Genomic DNA, 26,103 nt, shown 5'->3' with positions numbered 1-26,103 from the left:
AACAAGATGAGCTTTCAGGTCTCTTCCAACCCAAACCAGTCTGGGATTCTCTGGTTTTGGATCAGGGATCCACCTCCTTCCATATCCAGCCACCTTCCCTCCATTCTCCTATGGCTTGCTCCTTGCAGGTAGCCCCTTGATTGAAGAGGAATGGGGACTTTTTGGAGATCCCCTTCCTCATATCAGGCATACAGCAGATCCTGTTTAGGTCCTTTCTGGAGCTGTTCCCGTCTCTTAGCCGTGAAGCGGGGTGACTCTGGGCTCCCTGCTTGCTGTACGGCCACCCAACGCCTTTGACCTGGGTGGGGGTCCCATAGGACTGTGATGTCCCCTGGGTCCTCCGCATCCAGGAGTGCTGGACTGGGGACGGGGAGAGCTAAAATGTCGTGACGCGACAGGATGAGCTTGGGCTGAGCCCGCAGCCAGGCCCCGAATTTGCCATTTTTTTTGGTCTTAAATCCTCAGCGGGGCCGCCTGGCCCTTTAAGAGATCTCCCGCTTCCAGCCGAATAGGGGCGCTGCTCCCCTCCAGCTCCGGTCCTCCGCCATCCCGGCATGCACTGCACCCCCCCTCCCCCCCATTTCCCGCCATTGTGCCTGGGCGCGCGCGGTGCCGCGTGACCGGGCGGGGGGAGCGCGAGGCGGCGGGCCCGGGCCATAGAGACGCGCGCCCGGGGGTGGGGTGGGGATGGTGGGATAGAGCATCCCCCCGCCCCGCTCCGCCGGCGGCCGCCCCGACTCCGCCAGGGCCATCCCGAGCCCGCCTGGCCCGGACAAAGCGCTGCCGCCTCCCGCCCCGCCCCGCCCCGCCTGCAGCCCCGCCGCGGAGCCATGTCGGCTAGCAGCCTCCTGGAGCAGGTAGGAGTCCCCCCGCCGATATCGGGACGGCCCTGCCGGGCGAGGCCGCGGCTCTGGGCCTGAAGGGGGTTGCGTCCCGGGCCGCGGCTGCGGCTTCACTCCTTTCCCGTCGTAAGGCCGCGCTCCATTGTGATGCGGCCGGGCCGGGCCTGTCCCTGCAGGGCTCGACCCCGCCGGGCCGGATCTCTCCCCTCCCCGGGTCGGGTCTGCCCCTTCCGGGCCTTGGCTTCCCCCGTCGCGACGGGTCTGTTTTACCCGCGCCGGCTCTGTTCTTCTGTCACCGGGCCAGGTCTGTGTCCTCACGAGCCAGGTCTGTCTCTCTGACTCACCGCTCTCCCTCTTTCTCCCCCAACATCGCCGCTGATCGCGCCAGCGACCCAAGGGCCAAGGCAACAAAGGTAAGATCCCGGGGGGCCGGGCGGGGACGACTGGTAGCGGGAGGATCCCGCCGCCGGGACAGGGAGAGTCTCCCTAAAACCTGCAGGAGGGGAAATAAACTGTGCGACCGGTTGCTGGGCTGTGGATAGTTTGCAGGTGATGCCCGTGCGGTGGAGAAGCGTGTGTGCCGTTGTCTGAGTGTGGTGTGTTAGAATAGGCAGAAGTTCGTTGTAGTCTACAGTCGGGCTTTAAATACTTTAAGCTCATAATAACAGGAGCTCATTACATAGATTTTTCTAACGTTACACATCTCTTCTCAGTGCAAAATGGCTCTGTGCACCAGAAGGATGGGTTGAATGATGATGACTTTGAGCCCTACCTGAGTCCCCAGGCCCGCCCGGTGAGTACCTGCTGCAGGCAGGAGCACCAAGAGCACCGAGGCTTCTTGCTGCTTCAAGGGAGGGGAGTTTGGCCTCTTTGTATGTTCCCCATCTCTACCGATTGCATTTTGATGTTTGCCAGCTGCCTTAATTTACATCCTATCCTGCACCTGCATTTCTGCCGGTAGAAGGCATTGACTGCCCTTAGATTGTGGTGGGTGAGGTAGGCAGGTTTTTAGCAACTTTTTGAGGCTGTGAGAACTTCCTAGAGTTGGTGTGCAGCTCTTTATTTTCAATGTGACTGTCTCAAAATCTCCATTTCTGTTCTTTCAGTTTTAGTGTTGCGCCTGTGTTGGTTTCTGGCTCTTTACACCAGAGACATGTGCTGAGTTGGATTGTGAAGTTGCTTCACATGAGGCTGCTGCACTTTTGGAGGATCAGATCAATCTTCTTGCCTCTACGTCAAGTTAACTGATAATGCCTGTTAGGGGGATTTCTCTGTTTTTCACGAAAAAACCCGAACAAACCCAGAGCCCAACAAGTGTTGAGACTTTCTGAGAGCTTCGGTTACAAATTGAGAGCGTTCCGGAGTTTTGTGAACAGATCCTGGAAGTCAAACTTGCAGCTATACTTTTCCTCTTCACTTTCTCTCAGAGTAGCACCACTGTTAACTGGTGTTTGTTTGTTTTTCCTTGATGAGCTGCAGGGGAGTGACATAGAACAGATGGAATTCAGATGATTAGATGTACAAGTGAGTACCATAGGTAAACATCTGTAATGGCACTGGAGCAGTCAGTTTATTCTCTTGGCTTCTCTTTCCAGTTGTAATCAGTAAAAATAAGCTGTTCTGGTTTCCCCTTGCTGTATTTTTGCATATTTTTACTACTCAGTACTCTATTTTTTTTCATGTAAATGTGATGCATGTTTTATTGGAACTCAGGAGCAGGTTCCTGTATTAGTTAAATTTTCAACAACTATTTTCCTAGTTTATGCTATAGACCTGAGGATAAGTATTCTTTGTCTGTTAGCTGTTCATAATCCTCAGAATTCAGCCTGTCCATCAAGACAACTAATGGCATTCAGCCCCCTGAAAAGTTAAAAGCCTAAATTCAGCTTTTATAGGGTGAGAGAATGTTATTGCTTTCTCAAGTCTTGAATAAAAGCACCTGCTTTCCTAGTAGCTGTCATTTAATGCTGTTTTTCTTCTATCTCAGCTATCAACATCCCTAGTTCCCAGCTTCTTTCTGAATATGGATGTATTTCCTACAAACTGCAGTTTTATTTAAGTTTCCTAAAGACAATGAGGGTTACTATAATTTTGAAGCAACACAGTGTTTTACTCTATTTTGTATGTTTTGATTAAGTATTTCTGGATCTTTAATTTCTCTTGGTGTATCTCAGGCTGGTAAAAATTCATTTTGAAAATAATGAAGTGATTGGATATGCCCCAGGAGGCAGAAACTGAGCCTGAGCAAGGTGAAACCACCAAGTTAACTTGGAGTGGAACCTTTGAGTACCTCTCTGTTCCCTTTGTTGCTGGCCTATATTCTATAAAATGGAGTCCAAAACCTCCAGAGCTTGGTCTGGAGGGAGGCAAAAATACACTGGTATTCAAGGGTGCACCTCTTTGCTAGAGATGGGAAAGGAAGTTAGAGAAATTGCTCTGAATAATTGAATTAAATGAGTTTTGGAGTTGCTGCCTGAGCTCTTCACACACCCGTGAGGTAACCATGTTGTAAAACTTTACTGCTCCTTATTCCCCACCTGCTCTTTCAGGTATGACTGTTACTTATCAGTTCCCACGAAGTTACTGTGTATTTTAAAGCTCAGATACACAGTAAATCATTTTTCAACCCTTTAAAAACCAAAAGCTCAGTAGCCAAGTTCACTCAGAACCCTGGTTCTGGTCTGAGGTGAAGAGGAACAGTGAATTTGAGGAAATAACTGTGCAAAGAGTCTTAGTCGTGGAGAGAATAAGAAGCTGGTGGTGTTTTATTTGAGTGGTAATAGGCAAGCGTGTCAGTTGTCCAAGGGCAGGGGAGCAGAGCGAGGTGCTGTGTTTGATAAAGCAGTGTTGGAGATGTTCAGGTGGAGAACAGCAGTGACTCTGTCCCAAATCTGCTCATAGCTGCCTGTGCTCAACTCTTGAACTGCTCTGCTCCCTCCTTACGTAGCTGCTTAGTACTCCACAGGTCATAGCTTAATACACCCTGTGTTAGGTATCTCAGAGTTGAACATAATGGACAAGTGGGAAAATATTTTGAGGTGACAAGAGGAAAGATTTTTGTCTCATGGTGATGTGCGTCAGGTGCTCCTATGGAGAGAAAATGGCTCTGCCTCGGGTTTAGGGACAGGCCAGCGTGTTCCTGTTTCTTTAAAGATGAGTTCAGAAGAGAAAATGTTACTCTTACCATTGAGGCGATTAACTTGTGAAGTGACTTTGCTGGTTCAAAATAGTAATAGGAAGTTTTAAGTTCTTTAATTTGTCTTACAAGTTAGTGTCAGTGTTTTGGTGCTTTTGAGTGTACTGAGTCCTGGGTTTAGCAGGATTGAGTTCCTCAGTTAGTAAAACCCTGGATGAGAGTGAGTTTTTTTACTCATTTGCCTCTGGGAGACCTTTGTGAAAACAAAGGTTAAAGAGAGCATCTCTGAGTTTTCAGGCAGTACCTGAAAAGAAGTCTTGTCTCTGAACACATGATGTAAAGTAATTCCTGTTAATACCTGTAAAGCTGGGGCTTGGTTTGCCCCAAACCTGTTGCTCTCCTGTAAGTAGAGGGTAGAGTGGCAAACCAGCTATTTCTGGAGGGTGCCAGAGCCATCTTGAGAGTCTCCCTGGATTTCAGTGTGGCATAAAGTCCTCTGGGAGCTGCACTTGGCACGTGAATACATGATTCAACAAAAAATGGAGCAGAGCCTGCTGCAAGCCAAGCTTTCAACTGGGAACTGAACGTGCCTTTGATCTCGGCTCCACTGGGCTGGTGTGTTTGGGGCTGGGCAGTAGGAGGCTGCTGCTCACAGGTTCAAATTACTCAGGATAATGTCCATTAGCAGGGCTGAAACCACTCCCTGGAGGGCACCTGGGTTTGAATGGGAAATGACAGATGTTTTTCATGTAAGCAAATCTTGGGGGGATGTTTGAAACTTCCCTAATTGTCAAATTAGGCGTTTGTTTTTTGTAACCTAGAGGCTACTTGAATGCTAAAAGGGAGATCAAGGGATGGAGCTGGGGTTTTTTCCTGTCTGGATTTGAAACCTGCTGGTGCTGTTACTGTGCTGTAAAAGGCTTCTATTGATTACTTCCCATTTTCAGGTAATTTTCAGTGTGTGCTGACAGCACTGAAGAAGTTTGTATTTTGAGGAATAGGCCTTAAATCTGTTGCAATTTCTTGGAGTACTGTGAAGTGAAGAGCTTTAAATTGTAGGAGTAAAGCTGTTTTCATGGCTAGTAAGTTTAAGAAAAGCGGTTAGGGACACTAGTGATTTTCAGTGTGTTTCCACTGGATCCTTTTCTTTCTTATTCTACTTCTCTCTGCATTCTTTTCTCAAATCCTCCCTGTAACACTCTAATAAGGCTTACGTATATTACACAGGCAGGAAAAACCCATATTGGAAGTAGCTACTAGCAGAAGATGGTATTTGGGTGCAAGATACTGGATTTTGAAGCCTGAGCAGGAGCTCCAGGGCTTCCTAGTGTCCAATCCCACACTATATGTTGGGAGCACCACACACTCCCCTCTTGGCATGGGAAGCTTTGTCTTTAACCTTCCTGATAATGGATAGATTGTAGAGCCCTTGTAACAAAGGAGGTGTTCAAGGCTGGGCCTGTTTATCTGCACAGCCCTAAGGTAGGGAGGAGTGGGACATGGGAAGTCTAAGCTGCCTTTATTCCTAGTCCCTTAAAATTGGTTCAACTCCTTCTAACAATTCAGTGCTTATGTTTTTGTGGTTTTCTTTCAGAATAATGCATACACTGCAATGTCTGATTCCTACTTACCAAGCTACTTCAGTCCCTCCATTGGATTCTCCTACTCCTTAGGCGAAGCTGCCTGGTCCACAGGGGGAGACCCCCCGATGCCCTACCTGACCTCGTATGGACAGCTGAGCAACGGGGAGCCCCACTTTCTCCCCGATGCCATGTTTGGGCAGCCAGGGGCCCTTGGCAGCACTCCATTCCTCGGGCAGCATGGCTTTAACTTTTTTCCAAGCGGGATTGACTTTTCAGCTTGGGGGAATAACAGTTCTCAGGGACAATCGACTCAAAGCTCTGGCTACAGCAGCAACTATGCCTACGCTCCCAGCTCACTGGGAGGGGCCATGATTGATGGTCAGTCGGCCTTTGCCAACGAGACCCTGAACAAGGCTCCTGGCATGAACACCATCGACCAGGGCATGGCAGCCCTCAAGCTGGGCAGCACGGACGTGGCGAGCAGTGTCCCGAAAGTCGTCGGCTCAGCCGTGGGGAGCGGATCTATCACCAGTAATATCGTGACATCGAACAGTTTGCCTCCAGCAACGATTGCACCACCAAAGCCGACCTCATGGGCTGACATTGCCAGCAAACCCGCCAAGCAGCAGCCTAAGCTGAAGACCAAGAATGGCATTGCAGGGTCAAGTCTTCCGCCACCTCCCATAAAGCATAACATGGATATTGGAACTTGGGATAACAAAGGGCCAGTGGCAAAAGCCCCATCACAGGCCTTGGTCCAGAATCTTGCTCAGCAGCCAGTGCAGGTGTCTCCACAGCCCATGGGCCAGCAGATCAATAGTAGCCCACCAGTGACCCAGGCTCCGGGTGGGCAGCAGCCGCAGGCGCTGCCGCCGCCAGCTCCGCTGCCTGTGCCATCAGCACAGCCCAGCCGCTGGGTTGCCCCTCGGAATCGCAGCAATGGCTTCGGCCAGAATGGAGTGGACGGTAACGGAATGGGACAGGCTCAGTCCAGTTCTGGTTCTCCTTCAGAGCCACACCCGGTCTTGGAGAAGTTGAGATCTGTCAACAACTACAACCCCAAGGATTTTGACTGGAACCCAAAGCATGGGCGGGTTTTCATCATTAAGAGTTACTCTGAGGACGATATCCACCGTTCCATTAAATACAACATCTGGTGCAGTACAGAGCATGGCAACAAGAGACTGGATGGAGCCTATCGCTCCATGAATGGAAAGGGCCCCGTGTATTTACTGTTCAGTGTCAATGGTAGTGGTCACTTCTGTGGTGTAGCAGAAATGAAATCTGCTGTGGACTATAACACTTGTGCAGGTGTGTGGTCCCAGGACAAGTGGAAGGGGCGTTTTGATGTCAGGTGGATTTTTGTGAAGGACGTTCCCAACAGCCAGCTGCGACACATCCGCCTAGAGAACAACGAGAATAAACCAGTGACCAACTCCAGGGACACTCAGGAGGTGCCTCTGGAAAAGGCTAAGCAGGTGTTGAAAATCATTGCCACCTACAAGCACACCACCTCCATCTTTGATGACTTCTCACACTATGAGAAACGCCAAGAGGAGGAGGAAAATGTTAAAAAGGTAACATGTCTGTGTGTCTTGTCTGAGTTCTGTGGGGCAGGAGGTGGTGGGGGCTGCCTTGCACTGGACAAGTGCTGGGATATGAAGGGGTGGACTTGTGGGCATTAGCCTGCCTTTTGGCTTTCTGCCTCCTTGTACTGGAACCTACACCCAAGTAGTAGCCCCTCTTTATCTGGGAGTATGTCCAGAGACGCCACCAAGGTGATTAGGGTGGAGCACCTCTCCTGTGAGGAAAGGCTGAGAGAATTGGGATTGTTAAACCAGGAGAAGAGAAGGCTTTGAGGTGACCTAGTCGTGGCCTTCTAGTGCCTGATGGGAACCCACAGGAAAGATGGGGAGAGACTGTTTACAAGGGCCTGGAGAGACAGGACAAGAGGGAATGGCTTTAAATTGAGAGAATAGGTTTCAGTTGGATATTAGGAGAAAATTGTTCCCTGTGAGGGTGGGGAAGCTGTGGCATAGGGTGCCCAAGGAAGCTGTGGCTGTCCCATCCCTGGAGGTGTCCAAGGCCAGGTTGGATGGGGCTTGGAGCCGCCTGGGCTATCAGAAGGTGTGCCTGCCCGTGGCAGAGAGTTAGAATTTGATGATCTTTAACATCTCTTCCAATCCAAACCATTCCGTGATTCTAAGAAATGCCAGCACTTGGCTGAGCAGGGTGAGTAGCCTTGCTCAGGCCCTGCCTGGGATTCACTGCGTGTTGGTTACACTGAATCTCAGCCTTTGCCGAGTTCGGTGATGTAAACAGAATATATTTCTGTGCCATTATCAGCTCCTAGATGGGATCAATTTGAAGTTGGGAGACCAGCAAGGCATTTGGGAAGTTGTTAGAAATCAGAGCTGGGTCTTAGAACGGCTGCTAATCCACCCCCTGGCCACAGTGGGATCAGCATGACAGATGTCTCCCTCCACTTGTAAAACCTCCAGGAACAGCAGTTCCTGTCCCTCCCCAGACAATCTATCCCTCTCCTTAATTATCTTTCCTGTAAGGAGGCTTTGTCTAATGCCCAACGTAAACCTCCCTCACTGTGATTGATTGAAGTCTGTGACTGTTTGTCCTCTGGACACGGTCGTGGTCGTTGTGTTCCTTGCTGCTCTGTTTGGGGCCGTGGTGGGCTGTCACCTGCATGGCACTGCCAGCAGTGTGGCACATGAGCTGAGCTCACAACTTGCCTTGCAGCTGCTCTTAAATCCTCTTGTCATCATCTACTCCTTAATGATGTATTAATTGAAAATCCTGCCCCAAATTCAGGCTTTGAATCTTACTTGGGTTCAGCTGTAGTTGAGTCACCTGGGACTGCCCTTCCCCTCAATGTGGATCTGGCTTATGTTTGATCAAAATGATAATTATAAAAATTAGCGTTAGCACAGGTGGCTGGGAGTTTGCCAAGTTTCCTGATGATATCTTTCGCTTGAGCAATGGGGAATTTTTCACCCAATACTTGAAGAACAGAATCAGGAGCGGCAGCTGCTCACTGTGACAGTGAAGGCAGTTTTTAATTTTTTATATATATTTTACAGAGACCATCATATAAATAATGACACTTAAGCACAAAGGTGGTCACTTGCAATGCTTGGAGAAGGTCTATAAGGGAGGAATAATAAATAGCTAGGTGTGAAGGTGTAAAATGGTATTTTGTGAGCACCTGATTGTTTTGCGTAATTTCACCTCCTAGAATTGTTTCACTTATTATCCAGCTTTTATCTTCCCTGTGAGGGTGGTGAGGCTCTGGCATAGGTTGGCCCAGAGAAGCTATGGCTGCCCCATCTGTGGAAGTGTTCAAGGCCAGGTTGGATGGGGCTTGGAGCAGCCTTGTCTAGTGAAAGGTGTCCCTGCCCATGGCAGGGGGTGGAGGAGGATCGTCTGTAAGGTGCTTTCCAAACGAAATCATTATGGGATTCTGTGATATTCTCCAGACCTGAATTCAAGAAGCAACAGTTAGCATTGTTAGAGAGACCTTGGCACAGTGGGAGAATGCAGGGGAGGAAGGAGGAAAATGCTCCTTAAGGACAGGTTAGGCATGGATGGATGAAAAGAGTTAATACTAGTACAGGTAAGCAGAAGGAGGAGCAAAAGAGAGAAAAAGGCTTTGGGAAAAGCAGACAGAATGATGGACTCTTCTGGAAAGCTGCTATGTTTGCTCTGTAAAGTCTGAAAATCAGGAATGTACTAGAAATGAGGCTTAGCAGTTTTCTTAAAGCTGTAAACCGTCTTTATTCATCTTCCCACTTGCATTTTGAAGTCTCCTCCCCTTGCTTGCTTCTTGAGATGTGCTGGTGTGGAGAGTTGAAAGCAGCAGCAATAGTCTGAGTGCAAGCGCTGCCTTTCTGGACCGTGTTACAGTGGATGCAGCAGCAGTTGATTAGGAAAGCACTCTTTCTCTTCAAGTGAACTTAGTCATAGGTCTTTGGAATTCACAGAAGAGAAGGGATTTGTGTCAACACAATTGATGTTTACTCTTTCCTATTTACTCACCCAGTGTCTCATGCTCCGGGCCCTCCGGTACTGCAGAGGTGACTCTCTGGGCTTTGGTCATTCTTACAGCAGCAGTTTGACCTCCTCAGTCACTCACTGCCACAGTCTGGAATGTGGTTAAGGTTTCTCTAACTTCTCTTTCATGGTTTCATTTATTTTTCCAGTTATTTTTGCTGAAGGAGGGTTTTCTTTTTTCTTGGAGTGATTCCTACCATAGGACTAGAGGTGCTAAAAAGCCCAAACCATGTTCTGTCTGCTTGAAGCATCTCAGGTAATCACCTGAATTAAAAAAATTAGGAACCAGAGTTGAAGCACTGGAAAGTTAAAATGCTGCTCTGGCAGCAGCTCCCTGCCTGCTTTTTGTGCTGCTTTGTGCTGGGGAAATCCCATTGCTCCCAGCTCTTTTATCTCTCCCACAGTACGAGACGTTGATGCTCTACAGTTATGTTTCTTGAAGCTTAAATGTTTCAAGTTTTGGCTTGTTTCAAACTTTTCCCAAGCTGAAATTGTTTCACTCAGCTTCAACTTGCCCAAATCTTTGTCTCGTTTGCAGTTTGATTCCTGCTTGCTGTCTGAGTAGATGGATGAGCTCTTGTGAAAGTCTGGGAACTCTTGAATATTCTTTTATGCTTCTCACTGTTAGTCATTTCTCCAGAATCTCCTAAAGCAGGTCCAAGAAATTATATGAAAAATATGTGGTGTTTATGCTGTTTTCATTGTCCAGTGAAAGGAGAGGGGTGGGTAGTTAGTTCAGTGTTGAAAACACTGAAATAATCCTCTTTCTTTTCCTTTCTTGTTGCCTGTGCCCATCCTATTCCTCTAAAGCTAATCCCCATTCCTTTTCCCTGTGTTGCTTGGCTCTATTAATCTAGTTTTTTAAAAGGTTTGAATAGTCTCCTGACCCAAAATGGTGGAGCTGACTCTCAGTGCAATCCTGCCTGGAGCAGTCTTGAAAGTCGCAACAGCTGCTTTTATGGTAGAGCTTGTCACTGACTTCTTCCATATAAGAATTACTTTATCTTTGCTTTAAACAACCAAAACAACAACACAAATCCCTGCCCATGGTCGTGCACTTGGATTTCGAGGAATGCTGCAGTGACCTTGGTGTAAAGATCTTCCATAATGATCTGCTGGGTGTGAAAGGTTGACAACTTGTGTTTTGTGGAAATGCAGTCAGTGGAAACTCTAAGAGAAGTTTATTTTCTGCTTGCCCAGTCTTGAGATATTTGGCTACTCACAGACTCCAGAGATTTTAGGAAGGCTGTCTTAAGAAAACCAGTCCTGTGTAGGGTGCTTAGTGGTCAGGTTGGCAGATGAGAAGAGACACTTTGCACTGGGACTTTGAGTGTTGAGTCAGGCTGAGCTGTGCAGGATGGGGAGGGCTTTGGTGGGCTTTGTCATGCTGAGGGTCAGCCTCAAAGCACAAAGGTGAGATTGGCCAGATTGGATCTGTTATTTCTGGAATTGTGGAACTTTGTGTCTCAGCTGATGCTGAGGTTAAAGGAGTATTAATAATGGCAAGTTCATTGCCTCCTTGGAACACGTGATTTAAGGGAAAACTGAGGGGTGTTGTATGAGCCTGTTTGAAATGGGCAGGCTATTTCACAGTCACTGGAATACATGAATGCTTTCTGATGGATTTTACAAAGCTCTTTTTTTCTTCCCAATTTGTAATCTCAGAGGGGAGGAGAGAGAATATTCTCGACAGGGTGGACCAGCACTCTTTCCTCCTGCTGTTACAGTTGTCCTGGAGAATGCTGCATTTGCTTTGGCTTTACCATATTCTGCAGGACAGTATTTCTGACTAGAAGATTCAATTCCTGGATATTCTATATCCAGGCAAAGCCAACTGTTCTCTGTGGCAGCAAGGGAACACTCCTTCCACTCACACAGTTCCTTTCATTCAGTGATCCCAGGGTTATTTGCTATTTTCTGCTCCAGATCCTAGCCATAGTGAAATTAACTGATAGATGCACCAAGACAGAATTTCTGCTGTGGTGTTCAGCAATGCACATAGTTTCAATTTATTTCCAGGCTGTTTAAATCCTGTAGGTCTGTTTCTATGCTTGTATATTTGCCCAGGAATGGAGGAAACAAACCATCTTGCTTATTCCAGTGGATTGGCACTGGCTGTTTGTAAGGAATACTTTGTGCTTATGATATTTTTAAGCCAGCCTTTAATGACACTCACAGATTTTTGCGTGTGTCTAAAGACAGGAGAAAATTAGAGGGAAGACTTAGATCTGTCTGATGCTCTAATCTGTGTTTTCTGCTGTGAGACAGGGAGCTGTGTTTCCTCATCCCTAAAACAGGAGCAGCTGGGAGCCTTTTCACTGCAACTGAAGTGGAATCAGAGCAGTGGAAGAACAAAGCACTTGGCACTTACCTTGTAGTCCTGTCTCTCGCTATTAGTATTGTGTTAGAAGTCTTTAAAATAATATTTTAATGTACTGTTTGTTAATATTATAAAATAATATTTAAAGTTGACTTGTTGGTTTAAGGGCCTGTTGAAATGCAGTGTTTCAATTTTTTCAACTGTCCACTGCAGAGGGTTGGAACTAGAAAATTTATAAGGTCCTTTCTAACCCAGGCCATTTTAGGATTCAAGGACTGGGATTGGTGTTGAGCTACATAGAGCAGGCCATCTGCAGTTTTGCACCTCTTAGAGGTATGGCCTTGAGCAGGGGGAGTTTTATTCCATGCCCTGTTCTTGTGAACTTGTTCCCGACCTACTTCTTGCCCTCTCGATGTGGGCAAAGCTTCATGTCCCCCCACTCCAGGTTATAGCAGCTGGATGATTTCAGCTCTGAGCTGCAGAATACTCTGAACTAATTGTTCTTATAAACACGCTAATTGAATTAATTATGAACACATTAATGACTTCAAATGAATGTCTTAAAATTAAAAAACATAGTTGTTTTTTTCCCCTTCGGCAGATGAATTAAAATGGGGAAATAACCTTAAACTGAAGTAGGGTAGGCAGGGGTTGCCCAGAGAAGCTGTGGCTGCCCCTGGATCCCTGAAAGTGTTCAAGGCCAAGCTGGAGGGGACTTGGAGCTGCCTGGTGTAGCAGGTGTCCCTGTCCATGGCAGGGAGTGGGGTGGGCTTTCAGGTCCCTTCCAACCCAAACCAGTCTGTGATTCTGTGATAAATTGCATGTATATGACTGGTAAATTTGCTAGAAACACTCTGAAGGGCTTGGAATTCAGAAGGGAGTGTGTAAGGTGTCAGCAATGGGGGTAGCTTTAGTTTTTTTGCTCTTGTTTTTTCTTCCAAGAGTTCTGGATAACTTGCTGGCACTGAGGTTAAGAGCTACTGATACAGGTATGTGTTCCAGGTTATTTTATTAATAGCTGCTCCTCCAGAAAACATACTTATCTTCCAAGCAAAAGTCTTTGCTGGCTGTTTCATTCAGTGAAACTTCCAGGGCACAGTCTGGTGCAGTTCCTTGGATTTTTCCCTAGTGCAGAAGTACAGTGGGTCACAAGACATTGCTGAAACCGATTAGGATCCCAAGAAAACAGTTGAAGTGCATTGATCTGTGGGCAGTCCATCAAGAACAGCTCCATGCACAGTGTTCCTTCATTGTTCTTACTGAAACTGTAATTCTGCACCAGCTTTTTGCCTGAAGGAAGCTGCTTTTTTCTTTTCTGTCTCAGGTTTATGAAGCTCCTTGTTTTCTGCTGTGTGGTCAAATTCTCACTGCAATTAGTCCTCTCATTTTCCTGCATGTTCTGGTTTGTACCTGGTAGTAATTGTGCTGTCTTATGGCTTTGTGAGTTAATAACTAATTCCTTAGTGGTGCAAACCACTAGAGGCCTGGCAGCCAGAACAGTGCCAGCACCCTGCTCTACCACAGCAGTTCTTAGGGAAGTCCCTGTTAAACAAGGATGGTCCTTATCCAGACTGATGGCTGGGATAGAGAACTGTTCATAGCTCCTTCCAGTGCCCAGTATGAGCCTTTTTAATTTACATATAGGTCATTTAGCAGTGTGTTTGAGCAGTTTGGAGTTTCGAGTGTTTGGAAATTTCTGGTTCTTTATAATTAGAATTTTTTTTTCTTAAAACACAATGCTGAGCTGCTTTTTTGTGTGCTTAACTGCAGAGCTATTGTAATGTAATCGCAGTTTAGAAAATTTAGATAAAATCTACCTAAAACTCTTGTCTTTTGTTTTTAATCTTGAGGGAAAAGGAAACCATAGTCTTTAGTTTCCTTCTTTGTATCTGTGCACAATGGGGGAAGCGCTGTTCTCTCCATCTCAGTTCTGTTATTTGTGGTACCATCTGTAAAATACCTTCAGAGAATTTCCCATCATCATCTCAAAATTAAAGAAATCGAGAAGCCCTGACCTAATCAGCTGCAGCCTGATTTGGAGTTCAGCTGATTCCAGAGCCATGTTCTTGATACACTTAGAGGAGAGAGAAAAAAAAGATGAAATTCAAAACTCTGTTCCAGTGAATGTGGCTTTGTGTTCCTTTCAAGTGGCTGTAAAATGACAGGGCATGCTATAGGGAGTGTTGGCTTTTTTAGTTGAGCTTGTGAATTCAGCTCTTCATGGCTGACAGAAGCAGGCAAATAGATCTCCTCTTGTCCTCTCATAATGCAGAATATTGTTGTGTGTTTTTCTTGTAGCATGAAATGTCTCTTCTGTCTTGTTTGAGATGGAGGTGGTGTTTAAGTCTCAAATACCAAAACAGCTGCAGTGGGTCAGATCAAAGTCTGTAAGTGCATCTCATGTGGGTGCAGGAGCTGCATGTCTGCTGGGCACAGAGAAACATTCCTTGGGTATCCCTGCTCTTTGTTTCCAATTAGAAAGTCCTGTGTGCCGCTGGGGATAACACGGTTGAGAGCAAACACCTGTGAGGACAGTTCAGGCACATCTCCATCTCTGAAGGTTTTCCTTCTCTTGAACAATATGTGGCCTTTACATAATCCCAATGATGTATCTTTGTCTTTATCAGTTCATGATTTTTCTGTCCTAGATTTCTATGCACTCGAACATCCACAGGATCTCCAGTTCTTCAGCTGACTTATGTGTTGTGTGGGGAAATGTGTCCCTTTGGTTTGCTTTGAGTCTGCTTCATGATTCCCCCTTGTTCTTGTGTGAGAAAGGGTGGTGAGCAATTATTTCACTCTCTCTTTTATGCCTATTCTGCCTTTCCAGTCATCTATCTGGCCAGAGAGTTAGAGCACAGTGGCTCTGCAGATGGAAATGTTTCTGTCCCTTGCTCATCCCTGCTTTTCTTTGACCCTTTTCCAGTTCTGCTCCATGCCTGTGGAGGTGGAGAGGAGCAGAGCTACACTCTGCTCAGGGTAGATCTTGTCTGGGTTTGTATAACAGCACAGTAGTATGTTTTGTTCAGGATGATACTTGCTTTTCTTCAGGGTAGAAATTTCCTGGAGTTTCAGATTGTGTTTCCAATGGTTAATGGTCAGTTTGGAACCCATAATCTTGGAATTAGGGTAGGGATTTTCTGCACATGCATTGTTTAATTATTCTCAGCCAGGTAGACCAAGTGTCTTATAAAGCTCAGCAGCTTTTTCTCACAAAGTCATCCACTTAGTCAACTGCGGTTTTTATTAACCTGAATAGCTTAATATCATCAGTAAACTTGGTCACTGTTACTCACTCCTCTGTCTAGATGTTTTACGAATACATGGAGCCACAAATTCCACTGAAGCTCTGTCGGTTTTCAGAAGTACACCTGCAGAGGTGACAGAGGGCACTGTGTGACAGAGGGCACTGCCAAGGCTTTAACTCTACAGCAGTGAAGATTTTGAAACATTAAGGTGGAGTTCCTTCCTTTTTTAAAGAGTTTTCTGGCACTCATGATAAGACTTCTTGCCTGAGCAATGGCTTAAGGTAACCAAAGTAATGAAATGCATTTCCCTTGTAGTGGTGGTGAAGAATAAGAACCTCCCCAGTTGTTGAAGACTAGGAGAATTTTCTTTCTTCCTAATGACTGGAAAGGACTTGGGTTATTTTGCTTGTGCTCCAAAGTCAGCCAGTCCAGTTCCAGGCTGTCTTGTGAGCCCAGTTGTCCTCCCATGAAATGCTACTGGGAATCCTCTCAGCTTGTTCTGTCTCCTTTGCTCTGAATATTCATACATGTTCTCAGCTTTTCACCATTCTATTTCTTGCCCTGTGGGACAATAGTCTCTATCTGAGAGTAATTATAAACATTTGTAGGAATTGGGCTGCTTTATTTAGGCAACTAAATGTGATGTTTAAGCAGGAAGCGATTTGTTCTTTGCAATTGATTGTATTGGTTTTAAAAGGTGCCTGGAAAGATTCTGGGGAACAGCAGCGTGCCTGAGAATATCCAATAGCTCGGGCCAGCTTGTGTAAACCCTCCTGTAGAGGAAAAGCCTTGGCTGCCTTCATGCCCTTCTTATCCCAGGCTGGCTGCTCTGACATGATGTCCAAGACTATGTGTCTCTTCTTGGCTCCTGCTTGTTCAGTGATGTGAGTTTGCCTTGTTTCAGGTTCTGTGGGTATTTGGGGTTGCTGTTAGATTTTGATGTGTAGAACAAAAGGTCTGTCCTGCTATGATGAAGAATCACTTTTATTTGCATTGTCTCCTGTCTTCCTTGGTGCTGAGCCCTATTAAGAGAATGGCAGGTAGGACGAAGGTGTCAGGCTACAACCAGATCACTACCTGATTTCTATCCCCTTTTCTATACTAGGATGTATCTTTTTTTGTAACCCTGATGACTTTCTAGTGCTGACAACAGGGAAAGTCATGTCTGGTTTGTAAACACTGGGCATACAAGGGATGCATCATCCATCATTTGTACTGTGTCTGTTCCTTGAGCAGATCCTGCTGGGAGGATCATGGGCTGCAGAAACTCCTGATTTCTAAGGCAGTGATCTAAGATGTCTGCCTTGGAGATAGGGGCACATGGAAATCCCGTTGAGTTGCTTGGCTGGGGTTGCATCAAACAGCAAAGAACAGCACCACAGGCTGACTGGGGCTTTTGAGGTGCTTGATCAGTGAGTGTGTGTTTGTATACTAAGGCCAGGGTTTGACTGCAGGCTCTCCAGGGAATGGTCATGGGACTCAAGGCTGCCAGAGCTCCAGAAGCATTTAGATAACACTGTCTGACACAGGTTGGGATTGTTGGGGTGTTCTCTGCAGGGCCAGGAGCTGGACTTGATGATCCTTGTGGATCCAACTCAGGATTTTCTGACTAGGTGTCTCAGCCTTTTGGGGAATGACACTGAGAGTTCCAGTGCTCCAATGAAGGAATCTCCTGCTGTTTCCTCTGTGGGCAGGCACTGGACGAGTGATGCCTTTTGCTTGGAGGACCTTTTCAGGCTGAACTGAGACTGTACCTGGCCTTCCCAAGGGCTTTGGGCTGTGCTGCAGCTCAGACAGGTCCCAACAAACTAGGGTTTGTGTGCTGCACAGCTGGGGGCTGTGCTCTGGCTTCTCCAGGTGCTACTTTGGCTTAGTTTGCTATTTCCCTGTCCGTGGTGTGGCAGTAAAATCCTTACCTTTGCCAGGAGTGTTGATGCTGAACCTTGGTTGTCAATCGAGGTAAAAGCCTCTGAACAAATGGGCAGCATTTTCTCTCATTGTCATCTTGTCAGGTACAAACACTTGAACCTTTTGTTGTTGGCTCCCCTACAGTGTGAGTATATAAGGTGATCTCTCATTGCTCAGTTGCTGTTATCAGGACCTGGCTTGTGACATGGCTGCAGTGACAGGACTGAAGTTGCTTTGAGTGGTATGATCAGAGAGGGCTCCTGTTTCCATACTTGTGAGCTTGGTGTTAGCACAGGATCTGAGCCATGGCACATATCAGCCACTCCCATGCCATAGTGCTCTTGCCTTTCCTGTTCCTGAGGGGTTTGATGGATAGGGATGAGTCTGAACAGGGACATGACTCCTCCCATATGGATCAATAAGATGCGGCCCAAGTTTAATGGAAGTGCAGCCAAAGGGCATAAAACACTTCCCCTTTGCTCTCCAGGGATTGTATCCCAGAGCAAAACCCAGTGTTTGTGTGCAGATGGTGCTCTGCCTTCCAGGGCTGTCACGTAGCTGGGTGGACTGTGACTTACATTGGTCCACAGCCTGTGGGTTTGGATGAGGATGAGCCAGGAAGGACAAATATTTGCAGTGTGGTTGAGCCTTGTTGTGCATTCTGGTAGATTTAGCTGGTGTTTGAATGCTCACTGTAATACCCCAGGACCAAGATGTCTTGGATCTTGATGAGAATATGTGCCTTGGTCTGATCCCTGTCCCCAGAAGACAGCAGAGAATCATGCTGGTCTTGCTTTGCATCCTACAGAGGAATTGGAGGTGAAGGCTCCTTGAGTATGTGGCTGAGAGGCCAAAGCCAGTGGTGTTGTTGTTCTGAACTGGAGGCCAGGCCTCCGTTTTTGGGAAGGTTTCTAAGGATAGATGGCTGCACAATCTGTTGTCCCAGGATTGAAAGTGTTTGGGGATGGGCTGTCCCTGGATTTAGCAGTGGCAAAGGATGGGGTTTCCTGCAGCAGCCTGTGCGCTTGTGGCAGAGGTTGTGTGAGCTGCCAAGATGGGAAGGTGCCTCCCATCACCAAGTTAGCATGGGACCGTGGGAAGCAGACAGGGAACTCTTACTGTCCTTATTTCAGGGGATACAACTCCAGGCAGAGCAGCTGACATGCAGGGAAACGTCCTGAGCTGAACCAAAGCACCAGGTTTAGAGCCCAGATAGCATTTCCTCTCTGAATGAAGAGGGAGAACCTGCTGTATCTGTGGGTACCTGGTGCAGGTAGGGCTTTGCTGTGAAAGTGGGATGAACTTGGCACCTCTTGGATTGTCTGGGTGGTGATGGACTCGCTCCACAGGAGCTGAAGTCCTGCAGTGCGTGTCGTGCCTAGACTACAGAAGCCTGCCTGTCCTCATGGAAGAGGCAGAGCCAGGGACGAGCATCAGCTCAGGGCTCTCTGGCTGCTGACAGGTTTAATTTCTGAGGTGGTGCCTTACGATCTGGGGATGACACTTGGAACACCTCGTAACCCTTTGGGGAAGCGTGGATCTGCTTCTGTGAGAGCTTCTCCGTTAAGCCCAAGCCAGAACCCAGAAGAGATGGGCACGGGGTGCTGAGAACGGTAGAGGGGATGGCAGCCTTTGGTGTCTGGGAGTATTTGGTGCTGCGCTGCCTCTTTGTTCTGGTGCAAGTGTTTGGACAGGGTGTGTCCACAGTGCTGGAGGAATACCCAGGGATGATAGCAGCACTCAGTGGGAAATTCCTGTGAAGTTCTTGTTTTTTCAGTGAGGTGGCATCAGGTAGTGTCAGGGGTATCAGGGAGGATTTCTGCTGGGGGCTGGGACTGTTTCAGTCCCTGCAGACCAAGGCTGATGTCAGTGCTCCCTGGGTTTGCGCTCCAGCCTGCTTTGATGCCTACATGGGAGTTCAGGAGGAGTTTTTTCATAGAATCATGGAATGGTTTGGGTTGGAAGGGACCTTAAAGACCATCTCATTCCAATGCAGACACCTTCCACTAGACCAGGCTGCTCCAAGCCCTGTCCAACCTCACCTTGGACACTTACAAGGATGAAGTAGCTGTAGCTTCTCTGGGCACCCTATGCCAGGGCTTCCTCACCCTCATGGAAGAATTTCTTCCCAAGATCCCACCTGCTCTCTGGCAGTGGGAAGCCATTCTTCCTTGTCCTGTCCCCTCCATCCCTTGTCCAAAGTCCCTCTTCAGCTCTCTTGGAGCCCCTTTAGGCACCAGAAAGGGCCTCAGAGGTCTCCCTGGATGAACACCCCCAGCTCTCCCAGCCTATCTCCAGAGCAGAGGGGCTCCAGCTCTCAGAATGTTTCTGTGCTTCCTCTGGACTTGCTCCAGCAGCTCCACATCCTTCTGATGCTGGAATCCCCAGAGCTGGATGCAGCTCTGCAGGTAGTGAATCACCTGGGATGAGATGAAAATGAGGATCTGTTTGTCCTCAGCAATGTCACATCTCTGCAATGACTGGATGCAGTAGCAGCACTTCTTTTGACAAGAGCAGTATTCTTTTCCTGGCTTTGCTGGCTATGGGACAGGCTCTGTGGGAGAGCCATGTCTTGGAATCCTGATGTGTAATGGTGGTGAATAAAACTGCTCTCAGCTAATATGATCCCTGTTATTTCTTTTGCAGGAACGCCAAGGCCGTGTCAAGTAAAAGGCCATTCCTCCACCACGGATTGCAGCAGAGATTTCATCCCAGCTGTCTTTCAGAGAGAGAAAGGACAAGAGTATCCCAGAGAGAATTAGGACTTTTTTTTCTTAATTCCTTTGACTTCAAAAAGACTTAATACAAACTTCCAGTTAAAAAAATAAAAAAAGTATTGGAATATCACAAGACATAGGACTAAAGAAACAAAAACAGCAACAAAAAAAAAAATCCCTTCTAGGTAGAGTAGAGGTAAAACCTGTCCCCTTTCTTTCGGCTTTGGTTGTGAGCATACGCTTTGTTTTTTGTCTTTTTACTATGGTTTTTGGATTTTCAAGTCCAAAGTGGCATATGCCTTTTTTTTTCTCTAAATTTTAAATCCCACTGTTCCCCTCCTTCCACCCTGTTGCGCCCCCTTCCCTGGTTTTGACATTTGCATGTGGAACACTGAATTGTAACATCCACCATGCAAAGTGGAGTAACTTTATTTTTTTTCTTTCCCTGGGTTGAAAGAGGAGGAATTCTATGGGAAAGTTGGGAGTTTGGCCTAAGAAGAAATGAACAGAAAATAGTCCACGAGGTTATGTCTTAAAGGTGGTTCTTTTTTGTCTGACCCTTCGTTACTCACAAGTCAAGTACTAAGAGTCCTAAGAAATGTTCTGTTCTTGTGCAGTATATGGATTTAAAGATTAGGTCTGGATGAATTTGATTTTTTGAAAGCTGAGAACAGTGGTAAAAACTTATCTCATTTACAAGAAAATTAATTTTGGACAATAAAAATCCCCAAAAAAACCAAGGAAGAAATACTGTAAAATGTGTAGTGACTATGTTTCAGTTTCTTGTTAAGCCAATGAGGAATGGGCGTTGCCTTTCTTTTCACCATTAATCATTTCTCAATAATAAATGTGAGATCCTGTTGAGCATCACTGTTGTCTCCTGCTCCCTTCCCCATGCTGTCAGCTCCTTGGATTATAGCTATTGGAAAAACGCCTGAAAATAAGGAGTGGAGAGGTGATTTCTCCTTGGGTTTGAAATAGGATGCTCTCACCTTGGCATCCTCAGCTCAATCCTGAGGCTGTTCCAAGCCCTTTGTGATTGTTGTGGCTCCCTAGTGGGACCTGGCTCCAGGTGTGAGGGGCAGTGCCCACCTGGCCTTGCTCCTAGGATTCCTTCCCATGCCATGGGTAAGCCGGGGATGATGCAGCTCCTTCCAGGTGTGGGAAATGCAGACACCTCACAGCCCAAATCATCCTCCCTGGGAAAACCACTCCTTGTCAAGAAAATAATAAAAAACCTTCCCTCTTCTCTCGTCATGGACCCTGCTGCTCATTTTTGGTGGACTCCACCTCTGTCCAGCAGCCCATTGCTCCAGGAGCTGCCCAACTGACCAGTCTGCCAAGCACTGCTCCAGAAACAATGTCAGGTGGCCTGGGGGCCAAGGTCCCCCAAGTCAGAGGCCTCCAAGTGCCAACAGCCTTGCTGAAGGAACTTGCTATGTCTGTAATGGGATAAACCCTTACTGGCTGCCTTTCCCCTCCCTTTGCACTTCGGAAGGGGCTGTGAAGGAGCCCTGGGTAGGAGGTGATGCAGAGATGGTGTAATTTGGGGTAGCCCAACGTCACTGGGAGAGTGAAGATGCAGTGGTGGAGAAGGTGAGTAGGTTACAAGAAGGATTAGAGGCCTCCCAAAACAGGGAGGTTACAGCCCAAAAATGCTTGGAAGTTTAGGGGATGTGTTTGTGCAAAAATTAGAAAATCCTAGCGTTTCTTTTTATATATATAAAAATAATATTTTTTGTTAAAATTTATTTCAGAACAACTCTGTATCTATTATATACAGGATCTTGGAGTATAAGAAATTGCAAACAAAGGTATATAGGGTCTAAAAATGCAAATGCAACTTTTGTATATATAAATTAAACAATAAAGGACTTGGAAATGGAAGAAACTATCTCTACGAAGGCAATAGAAATAGCTCTGACTATTCCGTTTTTTCTCTCAGTGTAACATTTTGAGATCTTGGCTGGGACTGAAATCGCTGCTGCCACCCGGTGATATGTACCACGTACTGCAGGTGCCTGGCGAGGAAATGCCACACTCGAAATTAAACTTTTAAATTAGAGACCCCTGGAAAAGCAAAGGTGAGGTGGGATTACCTGGAGCCCCAGGGGACCGAGATGAAGGGGATGAAGAAGCAGACAGAAAACAGATTCCACTACTTCTCACTCCAGCAAGGGGAAACATCCCCGGAATTTCATGTCCAGCGTCTCTTCCAAGCCTCACAGGCGAACAAACAGGTACCCTAAGACTGATCTCCTTTGTACTTCCAGCAGTGCAGACCCGCCAGGAGGACACGTGCCAGCAAATGTCTTCTCACTTGCCACTCCCTCTACATTTTTCCTTTCCAGTGGGATGCAGCTGCCACCCCCCTCTCGCCCCAGAGGCAGGAAAATTGCCTTGCAATCCGGTACAAAACCTGCCTGGCAAGCCCAGGATGCCAGGAGCCAGCAGCCATTTCTCCTGGATTTCCTGTTTACAGGCATTTTAAGCCTGCTTTGCCTTACAGGTACTTTTCTGCCAAGGGCATTCCCATCTTTTTTTAGCCTGATTCAAGTTTTGGAGAGCTGAGTTTCACGAGAACTTGTTCATATTTTGATTGTCTGTGACGGGAGTATCCGTGTTCCCTCACTTTGATTCAGGAGAGAAAGACAACTACCCTTAGACACCCAGTATGTAATCCCAACAGTCAAGGGGAAACCACCTCACTCTGGGATGAAATGTAATGCCCAGTTTTAGCCAAGACTGAAAAAAAAAAAACATACAGCAGTGCTGGAAACATTTCCAGGCATGGAGCCTTCCAGCTCCAAAAATGCAGCTCACAGGCTTCCTCCCACAGAAACCCCAAAAATGCAGCTGACTGGGCTCAGGGAGAAAACCTCGCCTGTTCCACCAGCCTGGCATGGAGCATATTCCATGGACATGCCAGGAAGGTGTCCCTCACCACGATGGGGTTGGAATGTGATGATCTATAACAGAAATAGAAAAATTGTTATATTGTGTTAATGTGTATTTGGCTTGTATTGCCCTGTATTGTTCTGTATTTGCATTTGCTGCCGCATTTCCATGTATTGCTCAGTATGTAAATTGGGCTTTTACCAGTGTGCATATGGATTGCATTTGCATATATTGTTTCCATGTGTTTTGCTGAAGCGTTAATAAAACTCATTCAATAAAGTTGAATCAGGACTAATAAAGATACCTTATTCCCCTCCCCCCACCTTTGGCTCCTTTCTTTCTTTGGTGTGGTTTAGTAATTTTTTTCACTGTATTTCTTGCTTTACTTCTCATTTTACCTTTCAGTCTATTCCTCACTTTACTTTTCTATTTATAACTTAATTTCTCTCTAACTGTCTTGCTAACGTTCTCCTGGACACGAATTGTATCCTTTTTCCCTGTGAAATAAAACTTACCCCCCAGTTTCCTGATATCAGTTTGGAGGAGGCATTTGACACTCCGTAGGCAGTCAGGATTCTGGGTGGTGGCAGCTCTGGGGGAAATTCTGCTCCCTTCAGAATTGTTAAAAATTACAATGTAATATTGGCTTTCTCATTTATGTATTAGCCTATGCATGCTAATATTGACCATAAATATTTGGATAGAGTACAATCTATAATTCTATTTAGCTGTTCATTAGTAAAACATAATCTATTAGTTTAAGTATATACTGTATAGTTTATAGAAATAGTGGTGTGATGAATGTATTATATTCCAGGCCTTAGCAAAAACATGAAATGTTTAGAATGCTTCTATGTGACTGAAAGAATGATGGGAAGTAATTATGTTGGTTCCCACATGCTGACAGACCTCTTCAAGAGATAAGAAAACAGTGGCAAAGCAGAGCACTGTAGAAGAATCATAGAAGAACTTGTTAACCCCTTATTGGAAGATGTGAAACACCAGGATGGAGACACAAGAAATAAAACATCTCATAGGATGTTGTGCAGAAAAGTTAAGACTGCAAAGAAAACAAATTGAGGAGTTGCTGAAACATCAAAAACTCACAAGAATGTCTGAATAACGTATGAAGCACATGGATATGTATGTACCTCAGTAATGTAACAATATATAGATCACACCCTCTGACTTTGCCAGTGAGTGTTTTGGCCAAAAGCCAAGGGCACCCCAGCACCAGTTGATTTTTTTTCCCCTTATTAAACTTCTAAAAAGAAAGTACCAAATTGCAAATCTTGTTTTTCACAGAATTTTAGCTGACAGTAGCCCTGTCCCAGGCCCCTGGACTCGAACAGTTGCCAATTTCCTTGTGAAACAAAACTCACGCCCCAATTTCCTATCAGTTTTGAGCAGGCATTTGAAGAAATTCTGCACCATATGAAATTTTAGCAGGTTGTTGGGAGTTTGGTGTATTCACCCTTCCAGTTTCGTAATGTCAGTTTGGAGGATGTATTTTGCACTCCAGTGGCAGCCAAAATTCTGAACGGAGCAGGATTTCTTCCAGACCAAAGCTGCCAACACTTAGAACCCTGGCTGCCTTTGGAGTGTCAAATGTCTCCTCCAAACTGACATGAGGAAACTGGGATGTTGAGTTTTGTTTCCCATGGAAAATAGCCACCCTAAATTCCCCACTGCATCGCTTTCTTTTCCCCATTGGCTGAAATAATCAGAAGGTACAGACTGCCTGAATCGCCTGCAAATTCAAGTTTCAGAGGCAAGCTCCAGGTAAGCTTCATGTTTAGGTGTAATTCTCTTTGCTGGAAGTAGCCAAGATGCTTTCCATTATGAGTCACACAAGACAGGCAGAATGACGTGGTGTGCAGTGTTTAGAAGGAAAGTGCATCCCCCAGAAGTATTTTATCAGAAGCAATACATTGGAGCGCTTTGCTGCAGGTTGAGTGTTCTGTGCAAGACATAGATGCCAATTTGTCTCCAGGAGAATAAAAAAGCAACAGCTCACGAAAGCCGAAGAATGAAGTGGCAGAGCTGCTCAGCTGCAGGTGTGCTCAGCGAACTGGCCAAAAGACAAGCGTGGCTGCTGCTTGCATGGCAAGACAAGCGTGGCCTGCCAGCCAAATTCACAGTGGCGTTTGTGAGGAGGCAGTTGAATTGGATCTACTTGTGCTGCTACCTATTCTTATTCCTCCACTCTGTGGCAACAAATGCGCTAACCTTCACGCTCTGAGATCCAAATAACACAATAACAGATCCAGTAGAAAAAGGATATACAGAGTGCAGAAGTGAGTTTGATGCAGCTGACGTGGGGTAAGGGGAAGGTGCAGCTCTGTTCTGGCTTTTACTTCTATAGCCTTTATCTATATGCTCAGCTGCTGCACTTTTGCAAATAAGATGTGAGAGTGAAGAAAGTGACAGCAGGTCTAGCGGGAAAAGAAGACACAGCTGCAGTGCATTGTGCTCAATGTAAATGCTACGAAGTGAAGTGGGAACATTAAGAACGTCTCTTGTCCTGACGCTTCCATCTGTGTGATCTCTAGCTGCCTAGACTCAGCAACACGGAAAGTGTGTGAAATTGATTGAGCTCTGGCTATCAGCTTTCACAAGGAAGAGGGTAGGGCAGCAAATGCCTTCTGTCCTGGTACATCTCAGTCTGGACAGCAGCTGGAAGCATTTTGTTGTAACAATGGAGTCTGCCATTTTGAAAGGATGTGTTGATACTATATATGTAGTTGAGAAGGAAAGTGCGAATCACTAGTGTGTTTTGTCTAGTTTACAGACTGCAAAGGGATTATGAAAGCCAGCACTGGCTTTTTGTTGTAGGACTTTTTCTTTGCAAGCAGCTGCCTCGCGTTTTGGAGGCAGTTGGGATCTGTGAGAATGAGAGGGTAGGATGGTACATAGAGCTTGAGAGACAGTGCATGTCTCCAGGGAGGTGGATGCAGTTCATTGCAGCAAGTTACATGTTGAGCAGCTGATCACACAGGACACGCTATGGAAGCAAGAGGTAAATGCCGTGCTGCATTTACCTTATTTTGTAGCTTAGCCAACAATGAAAATATTCCTCTTCATTCTCTGCTGCATGCAGGCGTCCGTTCTGCCAGTCTCCAAGAGCCAGGTTCCACAGCGGATGGGGCCGCGCCCGGAAAGCGCTTGGCTTTTCCTGGGCACTGTCAGCCCTCATCAAAACAACCACACGATGGAGCTGTCGACTCGCAAAAGAAGGCAAGCACCAGCCAAATTGCAATTGTCCCTGCCCTCAAAAGTACAGCGCCAGCACAGAAAGATTTCCCTGATCCTCCCCTTCTAGCTGCATAATCTTCTTTGCAAGTGCTCGAAGGAGATGCACAAATGCAAGGCTGGACATGGACAAA

General features: G+C 46.4%; 1 protein-coding gene across 1 annotated transcript; it reads left to right on the top strand.

Annotated features, from left to right (window-relative positions):
- The first annotated feature begins 732 nt into the window (after positions 1-732).
- On the top strand, positions 733-20,689 carry YTHDF2 (YTH N6-methyladenosine RNA binding protein F2). Its single transcript, XM_014893613.2, has 5 exons — positions 733-857; positions 1,231-1,255; positions 1,556-1,635; positions 5,573-7,138; positions 19,749-20,689. Exons 1-5 carry the CDS (start codon positions 831-833, stop codon positions 19,770-19,772), a joined length of 1,722 nt encoding a protein of 573 aa, XP_014749099.1. The 5' UTR covers positions 733-830; the 3' UTR covers positions 19,773-20,689.
- Positions 20,690-26,103: the final 5,414 nt, after the last annotated feature.

Source organism: Sturnus vulgaris, chromosome 24, assembly GCF_052056855.1.
Source record: "Sturnus vulgaris isolate bStuVul1 chromosome 24, bStuVul1.hap1, whole genome shotgun sequence".
Lineage (NCBI taxonomy): Eukaryota > Metazoa > Chordata > Aves > Passeriformes > Sturnidae > Sturnus > Sturnus vulgaris.
The sequence above is the reverse complement of the archived record's forward strand: the minus strand, read 5'-3'. Positions and strand labels throughout refer to the sequence as shown.

What these genes read in the sequence shown, in the direction of transcription:
- YTHDF2 (XM_014893613.2), top strand. Translation starts at nt 831, where the DNA reads ATGTCGGCTAGCAGCCTCCTGGAGCAG. An exon ending in CTAGCAGCCTCCTGGAGCAG is followed by an intron (nt 858 to 1,230) that starts GTAGGAGTCCCC and finishes TGATCGCGCCAG; the next exon opens with CGACCCAAGGGCCAAGGCAA. An exon ending in CAAGGGCCAAGGCAACAAAG is followed by an intron (nt 1,256 to 1,555) that starts GTAAGATCCCGG and finishes ATCTCTTCTCAG; the next exon opens with TGCAAAATGGCTCTGTGCAC.